General features: G+C 48.8%; 1 protein-coding gene across 1 annotated transcript in view; it reads right to left on the reverse strand.

Moving 5' to 3' along the window:
* Positions 1 to 336: 336 nt before the first annotated feature.
* RNF216 (ring finger protein 216) overlaps positions 337 to 19,283 on the reverse strand; it is an 86,649-nt gene continuing 67,702 nt past the window's right edge. The window contains exons 14-17 of the mRNA XM_013957663.2: positions 17,300 to 17,397; positions 14,545 to 14,767; positions 5,728 to 5,797; positions 337 to 5,060 (exon numbers count right to left, since the gene is read on the reverse strand). Of these exons, the coding sequence (XP_013813117.2) occupies positions 4,741 to 5,060; positions 5,728 to 5,797; positions 14,545 to 14,767; positions 17,300 to 17,397 (711 nt within the window). The 3' untranslated portion in view covers positions 337 to 4,740. The remainder of the gene's footprint in view (positions 5,061 to 5,727; positions 5,798 to 14,544; positions 14,768 to 17,299; positions 17,398 to 19,283) is intronic.

Raw genomic sequence — 19,283 nt, forward strand, 5'->3', positions numbered from 1 at the left:
AATCCTGCCCTGTGCCTAACGCGCCCGCCTGTCTCAGCAAGCCCCCGAGCTGCCAGCAGACATTTCCCTTTGTTTTTAAGACCCAAGAAACACGGAGTCTGTATTTACCATCAGTCCTCCTGCAAAGGGGGAAAGTCCCCACGCCCCTTCCCCCCTCGAAAAAAAACCTTGCTTATATATGGTCCTGGTTTCCATTTAAAAGAGCAACTGGAAACCATTTTATATTCCATTCAGTTTTTCCTCAAAAGCATTTGGAACGAATTAAGCTTTTACAGGAGGGTCAAATGTTTTTGCCTTGCAACTTTTACAGTTTTTAACCGCTCAGGCTGAGATCTGGCAAAACAATCCTGCTTGCTCTCCCGTCTCTCTGCTGCTGCCTGTAATTATCCTCAACATCAAAACAGCACATTTCTGCTGCAAGGACAACGTTTCCGCAGTAACAAAAGCGCAGAGGTGAAAGCCAGAGTGCACAAATTTATTTACAAAAATTCAAATTACAATATAATACAGGAACTTTTTACACACTGAATATTAGAACAGTTTACTACCAGAAGGTAAAGAAAAATATTTTTTTAATAAACCACCTATTTATTTCCGGCTATTGTTATACAAAGTTGCAGAACATGCACATCTTTACAGGGTTTCTTTTCTTTCAATATAATGTTTTGCTAAGTGCAAATACTAAGTTTCTCTCTCCACCTTTAAGGCAAGTAAAATGGGACGCTGCAATTAACCACATTAAGTACCTGTTATAGGATCTACCTGGGCACAGCAACCTCCCTGTCTCCCTTTAAAGGGCAACAGATTTAAAGGGCTGCAGGGTAGAAGAGGGGATGGGATGTAGAGTCCAAAACACAGATTTTGTTCTGATGGTTGTGCAGGAAGAATATTGTGGTTTTTTTTTTTTTTCAAACATCAACATGAACCCAACTGGTGTCAGAGCCCACAACTGCTCAGAGCCTCTCGCGTTAGCAGGAAGGAGCAGCCACGCTCTCCTTTGGCTGCGGAGTAATTTTTAGTCAAAGCTTTGGACAATTTGACTGTTTTTGAGTATTTTCTTGGCAAGGGAAGCACTGACACAGTTATAGCGGGGGCCCAAAGGCAGCCCATGGGCTGGACGAGGAGCCAAGCAGACCTCTCCGGGCTGACAGGAGCTGCATAAAGGACGTGAAAGGACCAAGAGTGGATTTCTCTCCTCTCAGATGCCAAATAAGCTCAGCATTTTGCAAGGGATTTGGGGGAAAAGCTTCTCTTCTCCCAACTCCACAGGACCCTCCCAGGACGCTGACCATTGCTCCACAGCAGCAGCACATGCCCGTATGAAGGTGCTGCACCTGAACCCACCTTCTGCAAAGGCTCTTGGTGGGGAGAGGCCGGGGGATGACCCAGCAGAGCGGCAGCGCCGAGCCGAGCCGCGAAGGCGGACCGGACACGGCGCTTCCCTCGCCCACCTCTACCTGCTGCTCCTCCTTCCACCTCCGCACTTCTCTGCCAAGGTTTAACTCTTGACAGCTGTATATCTATAGACGTATATACCAAAAGGTTGAATCAGATCATGATTTTTACTAGTGCTCTCAGCTCTGCGGCTCTAATTGACCCTGCCTGTACCAACGGGAGGTGACTCTTCCTCCCCAGAGCAGACGAAGCAGCAAGACGAGCTCCTGCAACACCGGCACAACATGGCCTCTTCCAAGAGCTTGTGCTAGAAGAGCAGTTTTACCACGTGCTGACTGCAAGAAGGGGCAGTGCAATGAAACCGCTCCTCCGTGCGAGACCACCCTCCCTCTTGGGTCCTCTGCATAAACCAGGGACCAGATGAAGTCAAGTCTGAGCACCTGGAGACAAGCGGGGAAGCACAGAGCTGGTTGTCCTCGCTGCCAACTCAAACCTGCATTACAGCAGCGTGTCACCTATGGAGACCAGCCCGAGACTTGGGAAGCACTGGCATTGCTGACTTCCTTTTGGGAGACGTCTCCCCCTGCCCAGCCCCTGCGGCAGACCCTCTGCCCCTGCCTCGCGTGGAGGGAAGGGAGCACGGCAAAAGGCATCTTCTGTTTCAGCTGCATTTAAAGCCCGGGATGGAGGAGGGTCCCGCACAGCACACGCAACAGCCATGGGGCTCCCCACAAAGCCCCGGGTGCAACGGTCAGTACCTGCTTTATCAGAGGATTTCAGCGAGCAATCACCACTCCCCGAGAGAGACCAAGACGGGGAGGCCGATTTCCTTCCACGGGCTGGTTTGCTTCGCAGCTGGGGCTCCCCGCTGAGCGGCTAAGCCGTCCCCCAGGCTGCTCAACCTGCCTCGGCGGCTGACCCACGTACGCATGGACGGGTGTTGCAGCACAAGCGCGACCCTGCCAGGGAGAAAGCCTGGAAAGCTCAGCCCAGGCCGGCCCTTAAGCCTACAAGGCCTCGGCTGCTCAAGGACAGGACCCCCCTTCTCTAACGGGAAGCCAACCCTGCTTGCTCTGACCACAGCTCCGGGTGAAATCTCTGCCCACCCAGCAGGGTCGCTCCGTCACCACAGCCCCCCCCAAATCCAATGCGACACCACTGCTCCTGGCTACTATAGGAATCAGTAGGTACAAGGTAGGATTTAAACCTGGCTAAAACCCAGCTGAGCATCAACTGAGAAGCCACTACGGTCCCTGGACTACTTCCAGAAATAAATTAAAAAGAAAAAAATATATATATATAGCAGCAAGTGAATAACCACTCGGTTATTAATGCTAGAGACAACGGTAGTGGGGAACTGGAACAGAACGCTTCGCGGGGTGCGCGTCAGTCTATAGGAAGCGTCTGAGAGTGGAGAAATTGCTGCGCCCGCTCCAAAAAGCGGGGAAGTCCCTTCCGCGAAACCATCCCAGAGGCAGCGATCCCGCTGCCAGCAGGGACGCTGCCTCGCACCGCCCGGGCGGCACTGCCCCGGGCCCCGGCGGAGGCCGCCTCTCCCCTGGGGACTGTCCCGCCGACAGCCCAGCTCTGCCCCGTCCTCAGCCCGCGGCGCGACAACGCGCTTCTCCGACCGTCGCTCGCTCAACACCCGAGCGGCCACGGCGCCGAGCGTGGTTACGGAGAGCTGCAAGCTGGGGAGGATTTGACAGAAGTCATGAGGCAGAGGCAGGGAGTTTTACCTGAAAAACAAACAAAACCAATAGACACCTGGATGTTAATATATAGGGAGGAAAAAAAAAAACGGAGGGGAAACGCGCTGAGCTGGTTCTCAGCAGGGAAGAGCGGGATGCAGCGCAGACCAAACAATTTGGGGAAATACTGCACAGTTGGACTGGTGAAAACTAGTCCAACATTTGCGGGAGGAGGCTTTCTCCCTCCAACCATTTTCTCTTCTAAAGGGGGGGCTGTACCAGGCGCTACAGTAACGGCCTACGCGGAAAGGGCTTTGCATTAATGCTCTTCTCCCAGGCCCAGCACTTCCTATAAGCTCAGGCAGCAATTACACCCCCTGCTTCTTACAAGGAAGTTTTGCTTTTCCTAAATCCTCACTTCCTAAGCCCAGCAATACTTATGTTTGCCTTTTAACACAGTCTTCTGAAGCCAATTAAACCAAAATACACGTTTTCAGAAGTTATTAAACATACCGGAAGCAGCCAGCTTCCTACAGCACAAGACAACAGTTGCCTGTTCGTTTGCAGTGATTTTAACTAACAGAAGGCTCTAGGCTCGCAGCCGCCCACGTGCATAACTACATAGGTAGTTACTAATTTTTATGCAACAGCACACACAGCACACACAACTGTTTACACACCTAACTGGGTATCTGCCCAAGCAGTTTGGTAATGAAGTATGTAACTTATGCTCCGGGGGCTTCTACCAACTGTTCAATGACTGCTGCCAGAAGCAGAGGGGGATTTGGGATGCTCAGATCAGAACAAACCTAAGGCCACATTTTGGAAGCTGTGAGGCACCTACCTCGGGACGGGGGGGGAAGAAAGAGTCCTTTGAAGGGGGCAATTTCAGTTCCCCAAAATTAAGGTGCCCAAGTCTTCTGTTACTTCTTAAAGCCCTGAGACAGAACGTGGCTCTGGGCCTCCTACCGTGATCTGAGCAGTACCTGGCAGCAAGATGCCTTCTGCATCCCATGACTCCCTTTGCAGGGTGATAAATGCCAAATATGCTAGATTTAGTTGTTTTCAATATTTCTTTCTGCTGGGGAATGACAGCAGGTTAAAGGGATCCTGGAAAACATGGAAATATACCATCTCTGAACCCCAGCCTCATGCCGCTTCCCAAGCAGAAGGCTGGGGCAGCCGAGTCGTGGTATTTTGTTACTGAAGGTCTTATTCAGATGCCAAGTCTCCCCTCCCTTTCCCAAGACTCAGCCTTGACTGTGTGGGCAGCTGCTCTAGCTGACAGGAAGGCAGGATTTTTGGAAAGCCGTGCCACCCCCGAGGAACGGCTGCATCCCTGCGCTCCACAAACACTGCTTTCCCTCTCAGCAGCTGGCTGAACAGGCTTTGCCAAATCAAAGCATCTGGATGCCCAACAAAGGAAGAGACCCCTGGAAATGTAGCACCAAGCCCTGTTCCAGCACAGGTCAAAATGCTTGATTGCAAAGGTTCAGAGAAGCTACAGATATGGGTGCAGTGCAGGTACGTGCGAGACAGAGCGGTTCCCCTTGCAGCTGGCTAAAACAAGAGTGGCCGAAGCAGGAAGAGGGTTGGGATTACGGGGGTGGCTTTGCCCTGCAGTGACTCTACTCCAAGTGCTATTGGAACCAGGTCAGAACCGGTGTCGAGGCTGAGGGCCAAAGTGCATAGGCAAGTTGTGCTCCAGCTGAACGTTGATCTGGGGAAAATCATAGTTCACCCTCATGTTAGGCAAGGGGGGCACGTAGGGAGCAGGGATGGGGCCTATGTTGAGGGGGATGTTATTGTACATGGGACGGACAGGAGGTAGCGGGAAGGGAGGGTGCACGAAGGGGTAAGGAGGCATTCGGGGCTGATGGAGGTTCTGAGGAACAGGTCTGGGGATGACTTCAACTCTCTGGATCTTCTCCATGGGCTTTTCCACAGGAGGGCCGATCCGCTTGAAACTGTTCTCTGCAGAGGGAGGAAAGAACCACCAGTTGTCTTACAGACAAAGCTCACCATACTTGGCCTACGGCCTTAAGCTTGCCAGTGGCACCCTCCATCCCCTTCTCCAGGACGGTCCTTGCGGCATCTCAGTTTGCCCCTCACACACCTAACTTTGCTGCTCACGGTCCCTCCTGCATTCCAGGCACCACAGGGCACAGGCCAGGCTGGCTACTTTCAGCAGCACAAATGGGGAGCAAATCCTGCTTGCAAGGGTGCGGGGCTGCCCCTTGTATGCCCCAGTATCCCTACCACAAAGCGCAGAGGTTGCGCTGCCCTTCAGCTAATTCGCCAAGCGGAGAGGAGACACAGGTCTGCTCATCCAGACACCCCTTGAGAGCTGGACATGAGCCTCACGTCTCCCCATGCTCCGAGCTAAGAGCAGCCTGCAAGCAACAGCACTTCTAAAGCTGAAGCGGTTCCCAGCAGGGAGGGGATGGGGGCTTGCACTCTTCTCTGAGCAAGGTCTCAGTGAAGCATGGTGCAGCACAGCACTGTACTGAGAAGAAGCTTGCAAGCAGCCAGGCCTTGGGAAGAAGTCAACGAAGAACCAGAGATTTGTCAGCAGCTGAGAACCCTATGCTCTCCTGTCATCTTCAGTCTGATCTCTGATCAGACAAAGCCTGCGACTTACCTCCATTCTTCTTTCTTTGCTCCTCTTCAGCCTCCTTCTGAATCTCTTGGATTATCTTCTCATCATCTTCCTAAAATTAAAGGAGGATAAAAAGTCAGTAAGCTAATTTCTGCTGCAGCAAGTTTTCACTCTCTCATCCCCGCTGCTTGCTTTTCAGCATGTGTGCACCCACCCCCTCTACGCCCCGCAAAAAGTAAATTGGGCCAAATAGTTCTCATTTGGGGTTGACCTAGGTTTAGTGAAAGGACAAGGCTGCAATAGGGGACTGCAGCACAAGTAACTTGCACAGAGTCAAGCATACTGTACAGAGTATGACTAAGAGGCTTAGATCAGCTTTCCAGGAGATCAGTGCTAAAATTCACCGACTTGATAGAAACCAGAGAACAGCAACCCAGCTCCGCCCATCCAAAGAGTTGCTGGAGGGCTGTTAATCTTTTAAATGGCAATAGTCTATTAAATATTTACTCTGCGCTAGCACTTCTAGAGTTTTTGGCCCAACAGCTGGAATTAACACAACTTAAATCCTGGCACTAGTAGCTAAATGGTGCTGTAACGAGACCATTTAGATCTTATCTGTAACTTTGAGGAGGACATAAATCCCAATATGTTTCTTTTAATGTCCATCTAGAAGTTATACTAAAAATATTCAAACCTGCTGCTCAAAGAGAGCGCAAGGGCAAGCCAGGAACTGAAAGCATCCTCCAGCCCCTTATCTTCCTCGTTTTTTTTCAACCCAAGCTATCAACAGCTGGACCAAACAAAGCAGGTAAACCTCAAGTGGCTGCAGGTGTCTACAGAGCTTGCATTTACACTACGTTTTATTAGATCAGGAGAGCAGGATGGATAAAGACAGCCTTGGAAGACTATGCAAGTCCTGAGCTAGAAAAGTATGCCTGGAGGGACGGCCCTGGGCACCAACCACCCACAGGGTCCAGGGTTCATACAAAGCCATTCTAGTATTGGCATGAAACCAGAGAATTGCTCCAATTTGTGTTTCCACATCACCTGCCCACTCCCAAGAATGGCTGCGAAAAATGAGTTTCTTTGTTGCAGCACAGCACACGACAGCTATCAAGGTAATAAAAATCGCACCAAATAACTAAAGGCACAACTCCCTTTCAGTGCCAGACAGCAGATGCTTCTGCTGGCCATATGTACGTTGATGGCAACAGAGGTCTTTCTGGTCTTTGCAGGGCTGCGTTTGCTGCTTTGTGTCCATTGGGATGAAACACTACCTGGCATTTTCTGAAAACAAATGAGAATAGTCAAGCCTCCTGGACAGTGTCTGCACTCTTGATGTTAGTTAGGAACGAAGGCCAAGAACAGGAGCTGCTGTGTGACACACAACACCTGCACCAAGCAGCAAGCACTCTGGGCTTACCTGCATATGAAAGAGCATTTGGTTTGCTTCAGCAGTTCATTTGCAAACGCTAAGAGTGGAACGGGAGGGAAATTCAAGCCCTACATACCCCACGATGTGCAAGGCTCTGCCTAGGTTTTTATTCACCCTATTTCCAGGATTGCCAAAACCCATAAATTTCTTCCTGAACACTCTCAATGTGGAAAATATCCTCTATTTTGAAGAGTGCTCTGGGACTAGCTTATGAAATATGCTTCATACGTGTAGCTACACCGACATTATTTTAAGTCTAGCCAGCTTCCCATTTCCAATCTCACGGTCCTGCACATGTCTAGCAGCAATGCCTGGGAAGCTTGCTAAGACATCCCCTCCTCCCCCCACCAGATAAGGTTTCCCTGGGAGACCAAAGTTATCTTAATCTGCAGAAAGCCATCAAACTCAATACTTCCCTCTCTTTGATTATTCTTTGAGTCAGTGGTTAAAATTAAGACTTTCCAGCATGTGCTTTTTTCCCAAACAGGCTGCTTCCATGAACTGTTAATTACAGCCTATCTATCTCCATAAAAAGTGCTGAAGAATGGCTCTTCTGAGCCTATACAGAACTTCTAATTACCCTCCAAGTATCAGATTGCTAGTTTCCCCGGCTGGAAAACAATACAACCTGGGCATGCTCAGCAACAGGCAACCAAACATCCTGCAGTCCTTTGCTTTCCAAGCAGCTCTCTTAATGGGTGGCCCCAAAGCTTTCGAGTCCCCTCACCAAATGTATTTTTTTTTCAATGTAGTTGAGAGTGAAGATAGAAATAGCCACCTCTGCCATGTTACTTCCACTCACTGGAAAAACGCACCTGCTTTTTTTTTTTTTTTTAATTATATGATAAATAAGAAATGGAATGTTTTACTTCCAACTGAACAACATCTTCTTATCTCCTTCCCTCCCACAAAGACCTAATTCTCACCTTAAAACACGCAGAGAAGTCCTAAATTGCTGAGGGGTCCCTTCTAACTGGTAGCTTTTGCTCTGGTCCGAGTCCCGGGATAATTCCCCGAAAGGGTGCTTTCCGTTCTGCCACCGCGGAGAATCAGCCCAGATGCTGTGAACCAGCGAGCTGGGAGCCAGGTTGCCCCGCTGAACGTCCCCGTCTGCTGCAGCCTCTGCAAACCCAGCTGTTGGGACCAGTCAGTCCTCCGATGCCGGAGGAATCGGACACCCCAACGGCGCGTACTTTACAAGATCCGCCCGTGGCGAGGGCTGCTCACCCCCCACGTTTGAACTGCAGCTGGCCTCCCCGCTAATGCCAGCCGACCGCCCGCCGGGGCTGCGGGCGCCCAAGGCGGCCCCGGCTTCAATCCCCGCAGCTCCCAGGGCGCGGGGCGAAGGCGGAACAGCAACCCCAGCCGCCAGCGCCCCAACACCACGTCTGCCTCGCAGGGACGACGCGGAGCAGCTCAGCGTTACCTGCCGCCGCCAGAGATCCCCGTTCAACCCTACCCCGTCCCGACCTTCGAGGGGAGCGAGCCTCGCGGCACACCCTGGAGGCAAGAACATCGGATGACGGCACGCCTGGAGGGCGACGAAGGCGACTCCGGCAGCCTGAGGGCCTGCGCGGAGGGTGCCCTGCCAGCCAGCCGCTCTCACTTACTACGAACGATGGGATTTGCTATTCTGCCTTCCTCACGGCCAGGGCCAGACGGGCCCCGTGTCCCCATTAGCGCCCCACTCCGAAAAGAATCGGCCCAGGGAGCAGGAGGCAGCCACAGCGCAGACCAGAGCGAGGGCACGGCAAACCGGCAACGCAAGCTAACAGCTTTGCTGCTTCTCCACTGATAGCTTTCCAATGGAAAAATACACTTTTTTTTTTTTTTTAAAGAGGTATTTATATTTAATCCCACATACCAAGCCTCGTCCTAGAATTTTTTTGCATCAGGGTTTCTGATAAAGTGGTGTCTTCACGTAAAAAAACAAAAATACACTACACTGTGCACCCTCCTACTTAAAATCAAAACCTGGCATTAAATTTGGCAAGTCATCAATACACAACACAGTTCAATACCAGCAGGACTTAGGAAGGATCCACATCTAGCTGGAACAAAAAGTTGGTGATATAGGCATATAGTAGGGTAATTTTAGGACATATTCATGAGGAAAAGCTGATGCCACAAGTTCCGGCTCTTACATATTGCACTGGTACAGGTCAGAATTAAAAAGTAAGAACAAGTCTCAGTGCTGCAAATATTCACCAGGTACAACAGTGATATTTTTGCAATGCAGACCTAATATTTTGAGAAGCAAAGACTGTTTTCTGATCCCAAAGTAATTAGAAGAGAAAGAGAGAAAGAGAGAGAGGGAGAGAAAGAGAACGGTTAGAGTCATCCATAGGTAAAGCTGCTGCACCAAAACTCTAGCTTTCATTAGTGACCTCATGGCTAGTGGTTGTGGCAAGAAACCACCTAATGTCACCCAGGGTGGAAGCTCCGGTTCAGTCTTAACAGCCTCATGTCCGCCTTCCTGAGTGGGTTCAAGTCCCTTAGTAAAGGATCACATTGTAATTTTAATAGCCTGTTCGCAGGCTGGGTGGATTGAAGGGATTTCTCCTGTCAAGTGAGCAGTCATCTTCCTGACAGCTGCCTTGTCTACAATAAAAAAAAACCCTCAAAACCCAAAAAAGCCCGGGGGGGGGGGGGTTCTCGGCACTGGCCAGACTGCCCACTTTCCAAGCAAGGGGGTGACCTGGCCCCTCCCGACAAGGGAAAGCACAGGGCACTGCTACAGCGTGGCCCTTCCCATGCTCCACAGCATCGCAGCAGAGAGGAGGTGGCTAGGTGCAAAATGCAAAGGAGTTAAGAGATGTATTTACATTCCTTATCTGCAAGCACGGCATAAAATGAACAAGATCAGACTCTGCTTTTTAAATGGCAATACAGGACCGAGCCTTGCCCCCAAACAGACAGCGAGATGCTCTCTGCAGCTGCGCCCTGAATCCCATGAGTCAGAGACACGCACGCGGCCCCGGGGATGGCCTGAGCGCCGGGTGGCCATTAGCTGACCAGCCTTCCCTTGCGATCCAAGGATTGCAAAAGGATCTGGTTACATCTCGGGATACAGAATGGTTTTTTCCTTTCAGCCGTCTCCCATTGAATTCAGAGAATGCGGAGAGCACGGAGCCAATCACAGCCGAAAGGGGGGCTCATGGCGGTCCGCGGACGGATTAAATAAAGAGCCGGGCTTGGTTGCTAAGCGAAGCACCTTTTCACTGCAACAAACGGGAGGCAAATTTCCACAATGCTCTTGGAGAAAGAGCAGGCGGCATCTGCGCAATGCCCTGCCTGCGCGCAGAAAAAACAGCCGGAAAAACAAAGCAGCCCATCAGGAAAGAGCAAACAGAGCAGCAGAAAGGATAAGGAGGAAGCTCCACAAGTCACGCAGAGATAAAGCCCTCAAACAAAACCGCTTCTGCTCAGAACAAAAACGCTATCGATAAAGCTTTTCAAAGCTCTGTTTTTATCTATTAGGTTTCTTGGTATCTTCCTTAATTATTAAGTGTCACGGGAAAACGGGCTGCCTGCCTCCTGGAAGAGGGGAAACAAGGGACCTGGCAGCTATTCTGGGCTGTGCTCCCGCCCCAACCTTTGGAAAGCGCCTGGAAGCGCGCTTGCCACCGCCGCCTCCCCCCTTCCCTCCTGGCTTTTTACTGCTTTCTTTTTCACATATGTGTGGCCACAGCCGTTACTAATAAACTTGAAATGATTTTCACGACAGAGACTTCCAACGGACTGAGGGGTTTTGTTTCAAATCATTCCCAGATCGGCTGCGGAGAGGCTGAGCGAGAGCAGGCGGAGGCTGCTGCACGCGCGATCCTGGCGACAGGAAACGAGACGGGGGATGAGAGCAGCCCGCGCTGCAACCGGAGCAGGGCATCCGCAGGGCTGCGGCACCGGGGGGCCAGCGCAGGGATGAAGGACACGCTGGCGTTTCAGAGAGGCAGGGTTATTTAGCAGCAGACATTCCTTATCGATGGGTTTCTGTGAACACCGTGAATGTAACCATGTGCTTACGATTAAGCCATTTTGGAGCACATCATAAAGAAACTAAATCCGGGCGAGCTCTCCCCCCGCTCCAAGCTTCCCCTCCCTCCATCTACTGAAGTCAGCGTTATGCACTTTATGCATTTCCTTAATGCATTTGAACGCAGTCTTTGCTCAACATCTTCTATTTACAATGCTAGAAAGAGGGATAATTGTAAACACCTTATAATGGTTAGTTTTCTGCTTTGAACTTCAATGACAGGTGTCTAGGAGTGTTTAAAGCGTTATAAGAGTTACTGAAAATGTCTTAAACTCTAAGGCCAAAAGAAAAGGCTGCTATGTAATATTATTGATAGTCTGAAGATGAGTATTAAATTAAAAATAATACATGCGACAGCAGAATCTGGTTTACCAAAGCAATCAAAATGCATTAGTCAAATTGCATCACGGGATTCGTACAAAGCAGCTGAAATGCACGGATCGACCTGAGGTCCGCTACAGACATCTGGAAGTCAGGGAAGGTTCAGCCCTTGAGGCCCAGAGTTTGCTGTTTGCAGTCTCAGTTCTCACCACTCCGTCCCTGCGCTGTGTTGCTGGAAATATTACATCAGCCTATCGTATAACGAGCAATGCTTCAGAGAGCCGCCGAGCCGAGCCAGAGCTACCCCGGGCTGCAGAACACACACACAAGGATGTTTGGGCCAAGCAGATTACCGACAGGAGCTCCTGGCACACGTTCACATCCCACAGAGGTGCGGGGCACCGATCAGCTGTAGAAGAACTGCAGCGAGGAAGCGATCGCTGCCTGCTACCCGGGAAGCTGCTGACCAGAGCCCGACTGCAGCTTGCCTCAAAAGCTGCAGATACTGCACCAAAACTTTTTAATTAAACTCAAGTCTGACTACAGCACAGGGACAAGATTTTTTAACTAACCTCTTATTATGGGAAATTTTGAAGTGTCTGCTTTATTCTCTCAAGATCATTTGAGACAAAGACTAACAGATGCTGCAGTTCCTAGAGGACTGCCTTTAATTTGTTTTTAACCCAAACTAATGAATAGATCTACTTGTATGTTCTCAAGAATCATTTTAGACTCACAGAAAATGTTACACATTTGGAAAAGAACAAAAGGTTTCCTGTTTTAAAGGAAACTGAATTCTGCCTTAAATAATGGAGAGTAAGACCCAAAACAGATTCTTAACAAAGGTGTAGAATTATCCAGTTCTGACAGAAAGCTGAAGTTTACACCTGTGAAATAAAAATGGACAAGATGGACAACGGTACTGTGACTGTGCTGCAGGTCTGCTCTAAGGATGGTTCCAGTTGAGGTTATACGTGTATTCATTGGAAGTCAGAGCAAAAACGCCCTCTCACCCTCTTAAAAAAAACACCCCACGCTTTGGTCTGCCCACATCTGTCCTCCCCATGTTTGCAGCAGAGCCTAATGCAGGGAGATGAGTGGAAGCTCCTAAGTGATGGACTGCAGATTCCCCAGATAAGAGATGACCCCATCTTCTCTTCTCTGTCCTTACGTGCACGAGGAGCACGGCTGCAAACGTGTGAGCCTACAACAGATACTCTCTTCCCATACCACGCAGCACTGGCCTTCTACTGATGCCAACAGAACAGAGGAGTTGGAGCAAAAAGGAAACAGGTGTTGAGAAACACACAGAAATGACGCCAACGTGCTGGCCTACAGAGCAGGGGCAGGCAGGAGTCAACTGGGTGGGCATCTTCCCTGGCAAAGGAAAAGATATTTCGGATACAGTGGCCTTTTGTTCCTTCATATCCCCATGTCAAGATTCAAATTCGCTCCCACTGTTTACATCTACCATGTTAACTCCTGCTTTCACGCCCCACGCCAGAGTACAGATTAACCAGGTTAGGAACGGGTCATAATTTCATCCTTAAAACAAAACTGATCTCCACTTTGAGTTTCATGTTATTGTTTGCACTGCGGGCAGGACAGTCACCCAACCTCAACTCCTCAGCCCACCAATGCTCTGTCATCCAAAAAAACGCAGGCAGTGCCAGCTCGTTGCTGACGGTGGGAAATTTTTCTTTGCCACAGCATTGGTTAATTAGAGAGCTGGAGAGGGCCTGGTGACAGTGCACTCTTTGTGTTGTTTATTTATTTATTTTTAAAATACAGTATGAGCTTTTTGAGAGGCCTCATGTTTTCTCTGGCTCTGCACAAATGCCATTACTGAACCCAGTCAGCAGCCTGACGGGAACAAAGGATTCTCGCGCTGCCGAATGCTGAATCACGTCCTGATGGACAACGGGACGAGTGGAACAGGACACCGGGGACTGCATAACCAGGGCTCTGAAACGTGGGGCTGCAGGAACGTCTAGAAACAGGTGTCTGTTTAGTTTAACGGTTCTCACTGATAGAATAATTTGGGAATAAAAGAAGGCAAACAGAATCAGAAAGTTTATACTAGTTAGGACACCACTGGGAAATCCCCAAGAGCCTCTGGGTAGAAAGCAGAGATTTAGAGTGGAATTTTTTTTGCTTTATGTAAGCAAAGGACTGCACATTCCCTGCAGAAAGACAGGCCGGTAGCAGTCTGGCAAGCTACAGTTGCCCTAGACAAAGAAGCGTTGGAAACAAATGAAATTCAAACAAGCCCTGGGAAGGCAGACTCACATTCATGTTGTTCTACTACTTTGCTGTAATCAGAAAATTCAACTCCTGCTCCTACCTGCACTCCCTCCAAACTTCTGGTATTGAAGCCCTCTACAGAGATAGTGCACTAAGTTATCCCACGCTCATCACAGCTCCAAGCTGTATTACAGCTCCAAGTATTAAGTTACTTGCTACAGCCTCCCTTACAACTCACTCTGCATTTCAGTTCTTCCCTTCCAAATGCAGACACCAGCTGTGAGAACCAACACAAATATAACTTTGTGCTGGGGGCTTTGGACCTTTGACTTTCAGGCATTTTTCTCAGGGGCTCTGTCTCTGCTCACTCTGTGCCCTTCAGTCAGATGATCAGAAAAAACAAGAGTTATGGGACACCAGAAAGACACGACTCCCCTTGCCCTCACATGCAAAGCCAGACCATACAGCCGCTCAGCCACAAAACTAGGAACGAGTCCCAGGAATCCCAACGCCTGCTGCTAGCACACGTTCCCTGCTAGCTCTTTTTGCAAGCTCTGCACCCCCAGAGCAGCGTTCAGAGCACTTCCAACCAGAGACCTCCTCCAACAGAAGCTGTTCCTAAAGAAACAACAGTTACTTCCCAGTTACAGTCAGGTGTGACTCTGCTGGAGTAGGTTTCCAATGCATTTTAGATGTCCTAGTAGAGAAAAACGTGTGCTACCTAAAAGGAACAGCTTTCCTTTGGTGGAAAACACGTATTTCAATGCGCTGGCATTGAATAGTAATTGAAATCAGGGCGCGAAACACTAAGTCCTTCGTTACTTACCGTGGGATCTGTCCAGAGAGAGCACTTTGCACAGTCCTGGCAGGGTGCCCCGGGCGACCGGGGGTGTTGGCAGAAGTGGTCGTACCCGTTAATGGCAGCTCGGCAGAGGTAGCACATCTGAGCACCGCAGCGACAGGACATGCGGTTGCAACCCTCTGATTTAATTAGGCCAGTCCCACACTTGTGGCATTTTCTAATTCGGGCAGCTGTCATTTTTTCTTCTCTGCAACACAAGAGGAGGGACAAGAATTAGGAGTGTTTGCATTTGCCCGTCTGCGGTAAAATTACTGTTTTACTATCCCAACGGTACTTTAACCTCCCTTTCCCCAGTGCACCTCTCCCCACTCCCCTTTCCTCCTACGCTACCCCCACAGTCCATCGCTGTTCCAAGGAGGTCTGGGCTCAACTCCACTTGGAGTCAACCCATGACAACTCAAGAACAAATTAAGTGAAAGAAAGTCAATCACTACTGCATTCTACAGACTCAGTTCTGGTTTCCATGCGAGCCAAAACACAGCAGGGCCAGGCTCTGGCTTGGAAGGAATTTAACCCAAAAGTCAAAGGGCCAAAGGCCACGTGGATTCTTGACTTGGCTGCGGAGAAATACGGTCTAGGAGATAAAGTTCAGGAAAAGCAAACTGTTTGCTGTCATCTGCTAGTTAATTTTATGTTTGGCTGTTGCTTTGGTTACCAAATTGCCATGACCATATTTTTTCAAGCCTGGCTGCAATGCTCTAGATTATTTGTTTTTTGGTAAATTTAAATCAGTAACTGAAAAACAATCACATCTTTCCCATAGAGACTGGGCTTTTCCTTTCTCTTAGGATTCCCTACATAAGTTTTCCAGAGGTTATTGCTTTACAGTGCAGCCTATCTTTTGAACCCAACAGAGCACAAATGGGAAGCCAGGACAAAGCACAGCGCCTGGCCCCCAGAGACCGCCTGGGAGTGGCGCACGCTCCAGTGCAAGGGCTCAGCTCACAGCAACATCATTTTGGCAGAGAAATGGAGGAAAGCCTTGGCCATTTAATTAAAAGACTTAAGAATATAAGCTGTCATCCTGAGGGCCAATTTTCTGACCATGGGAGATCATGTTACAATTTAATTCACAATGTAGGAGAACTGAAATTTGATGACAGAAGAGTAAGGGAACTGCATTTTGACTAGGGAAGTCAAGTCCTTTGGCTGTGCTGACCTGACAGTGGAGAATGGTCTTTCTTAGCCAGCATCTCCACCCAACTACTTTAGCGGGCCTGCAATCCCAGCACATGTTTGGGAGAAGATAGGGAGGTATCTTAAGGAGGATGACAGCAGCAATCCAGCAATTCAGTGCAGCTCCACAAACTGATCCATCAGCACAGCCAAAGGAGTAGTGAATAATAAGGCAGGAAAAAAAAAAAAAAAAAAAAAGGAGCAGCTGGAGGTAGAAACTTCAGCTGACCTGCAGTTACGCAAAGCTGCCATGCAATTATAGCTGGCATGACCTGCATCCAGCCATTTGGATATACACTAGGAATGGAGAGGAAAAAACTCAACTTGAGACTGACTCTGCTCTGAGCTGCAGCTGCTCTTCCCTCCTCTACTCAACAGGATGCTGCTGATGCAGGTTTTTTTTTTTTTTTTTTTTTTTTTTTTTGGAAACTTTGAGCAAGGCAGGAAGTTTGGCCTGAACTCCAGCTGTGCTTCCCCTTCCCTATACAGAGCTTCAAAAGGAAGCTTTTATTGTATCATGCAGTAAAACTCATCCATCTACAGCAACATTCTGCTAAAGGTTTTAAAACTAATTTTTTTCCTTATTAGGGACATGACACTCCTTCCTCCTCCCTCACCCCTCTTTCCTACAGGGAAAGGAGCGGCAGAGAAAGAAGCCATATCAAGAGTGTAAAAATGTTTTGTTTTAAATTATGGACTGTCGGATGAGCAAGTAGCAATCACCCAGCGTCCCAGTGGTAGAGCTTTCCAACCTCTGCTTGTACCAGACAGACTTTAAATCAGAAAGGAAAGGATTGGGCAATACAGGCAGGTCCCATTTCACTGCACTAGACACGCACTTCCATGGCTGAACTCCCGCTTGCTTCCTAACGCCAAAGGATTTTGTCATTTACTGCAGCAATGAGAGATCAGAGTTCAAAAAGTTTTATGGAAACATTCAGGATTTCCACATGAGTATTTCAAAATGTAACTCCATTCTGTATAGATTCCTACAAAATAGCCATGACCGGTTAGGGCAGAGACAGAAATGTATGCAAGAAAACACATCCCCTTCTGCGAAGCTAGAAAGCAGCAGCTGAGCAAACCATGCCTCATCACTTCGTCACCAGGATAGATTTGCAAAGAGTAATAAACCAGTTACTGACTCAATATGCTTCTGTGCAACACCTCTTTTCCCCCCTGACCGAAGGAAACCAACATGTAACTGAGGTTTCTCACTTCTGAGAATGATCAGGTGCCAGCCTGCGAGACGCTGGGCTAGCCAGAGGAGCAGTCTGGGCTGCTGACAACTCTCCCATGTTCTTGTGTTACCACTCAGTCCCACTGCCAAGTATTTTTCACAGAAAGAAATCCTAGAAGCCTTCTCACTCAGCTTTCACATCCCTAGGACCTCCCTGACGGAAGGTAATGACACCCAGCAAAATTTTAAGGCTCCATTAGTCACAAGCAGTGGGGTCCCTTACTTTCATCCACCCCAGAGTTTGTCCAGAGCCGTTACAAGTTTAACCACTCCCCATTTTTGCCAGCTGCAGAACTCACTTACATAGATGTCCTGTATTTGATGTCATCCTTCTCAGCCAGTTGCTCACAGGTGAGGTTCATGTGCTCCTTCCACAGCCCCTGACACTTTCGACATGTTTCCTGAGGAAGACAACACGTATTAAAGGAAGAGAAGACCCAGAGCACCATTCAGTAACTAGGTATTGGAAGAATTCCCTTCTCTTCACCCACCTAACTGCAGATTCTCATCTAGGATCGAGTTGGCAGCACTGTTAGAGGCATGATGCTCTGGAGAGATCTGCAGGTCTGTGCTCCACTAGAGAGCGAAATGAGTCCAGGTACAAAACGCAGCTGGAGCGAACAACCACTGTGCAAAACGCATCTAGAAGCCCCAGTTCAACTAAAACTCGCCGAATGGCTAGCTACCAGGTTAGCACATTATGTCTAGGAGGAGATTGCAAGGATCAAAATATGGTTCTAAAGGACATCAGCTTCATCCGTGCCCTTAGCAAAACACTGAGGCTTCATGCAAGGGGCTTTCACAACAGCCGGTGACAGGAAGCTTGCCACTGCTCTGCAGCTGCATCAGAAACTCCGCTTCACCTTGCACACCAGCAAATCTATGTTCTGCTTTGTTAAACCTCACAATATATGTGTTTACCCACACAGACTCCTTAAAAGGCAGGATGTGGACAAATGGCCGTAAAACGGAGGTGGGATATGAACAAATATTTATGAATTTAAGCAGACTGGAAGTAATAGTTGAACTAAACTTAGAGCAAGTCACTGAACTCTCCTGTTCTTGTAAACACTTTAGCAACACGACTAATCTGGGTCTGGTGAAGCCACACGGAGCAGGAGAGCTGTGGAGACACTACTGGCAAGGAAACTCGGACTAACACTGGGAATATAGCTGACATTTTTCAGTTGGCTGTCCAAAGAAAACATAATTTTGTTTTGGGTCAAACAAGAGATTTTCCTTTAATTTGAGGAAGATTAAAAACCATCCAAATCAAACTTGGAAAAAGTACATGTTTCATAATCCAACTGTTTCATCTTTAGAATTGCCAGGACTCGGGCTTTCAAACCCAACATTCTCCCTCTGGCAAGAAAACCCATAAGGCCATGAAGCATCCTTTCCCCCTCCACGCCAAAGAAAGCCCCAGAAGACAGCTTTGCCCAGCTCCGGTCACACCACCGCTGAAAGGTGACAATTGCACAGAGCCTTTTTGGTGGTCTTTTTGATGGCATTACCTCCATTTGATTTTAATAAAGAGAATGAACATTTATGTGAGATACATAGAAGTAACTATTGTCTACTCAAGAGTTCTCCTCAGGTCCCAATATTTTCTCTGCCTCAAGACGCACGTAAGCAGCAACATGCTTTTGATCGCTAGTCAAACAAACAGGATGAAGACCAAAGCTTCCAAGGATGCTACCTCTAGGAGGGGGTGCAATGTGTTGACTTGTTTGTATTTGTGTTCCCTGCGAGATGCTTAATAGCTTGTGCTTTCATCGAAAGAATTAAAGGTTCCCTCATCCTGGCCAGCAAACCTGACATGTTTCGACACTGCAAGGTACAGGGCTAGAGTAAGACAAGAGCCAAGGCTGCGACCGCACGTCCCGAGAGCTCAGCGCAGGGTTTTGCGACCATTCGCTCATCTTCCAGATGCATCTTAGACAGGCAGCCACTAGTTTTAAGGGGCAAAAACTACCTTGTTGCTATCAATTCTCATGAGCCATTTGTCCTACGCTTTTTTGCCCCAAGCGTCTCTCCTCAAGCTGTTAAAACGGGCACCATTTTGCGTGCGTTTGCTGATAGGCCACGTTCTCGGCCGTTATCAGCACAGCAGGATGACTGCTGATCACACCTCAGAGCTGCCAGACTTTGAGCCGTTCACGCACCTTGATGAGGACCAGCCTTCCCCTTTTATTCTCAACACCCAACCAAATGCTGTTCCAAGATCAAAATCGTTGCATGTCTTAAGTACCTCAAGGGTTAAGCAGTCTTTGGAGCCCTAATGCAC

The sequence above is a fragment of the Apteryx mantelli genome, chromosome 16 (assembly GCF_036417845.1).
Source record: "Apteryx mantelli isolate bAptMan1 chromosome 16, bAptMan1.hap1, whole genome shotgun sequence".
Taxonomy (NCBI): domain Eukaryota; kingdom Metazoa; phylum Chordata; class Aves; order Apterygiformes; family Apterygidae; genus Apteryx; species Apteryx mantelli.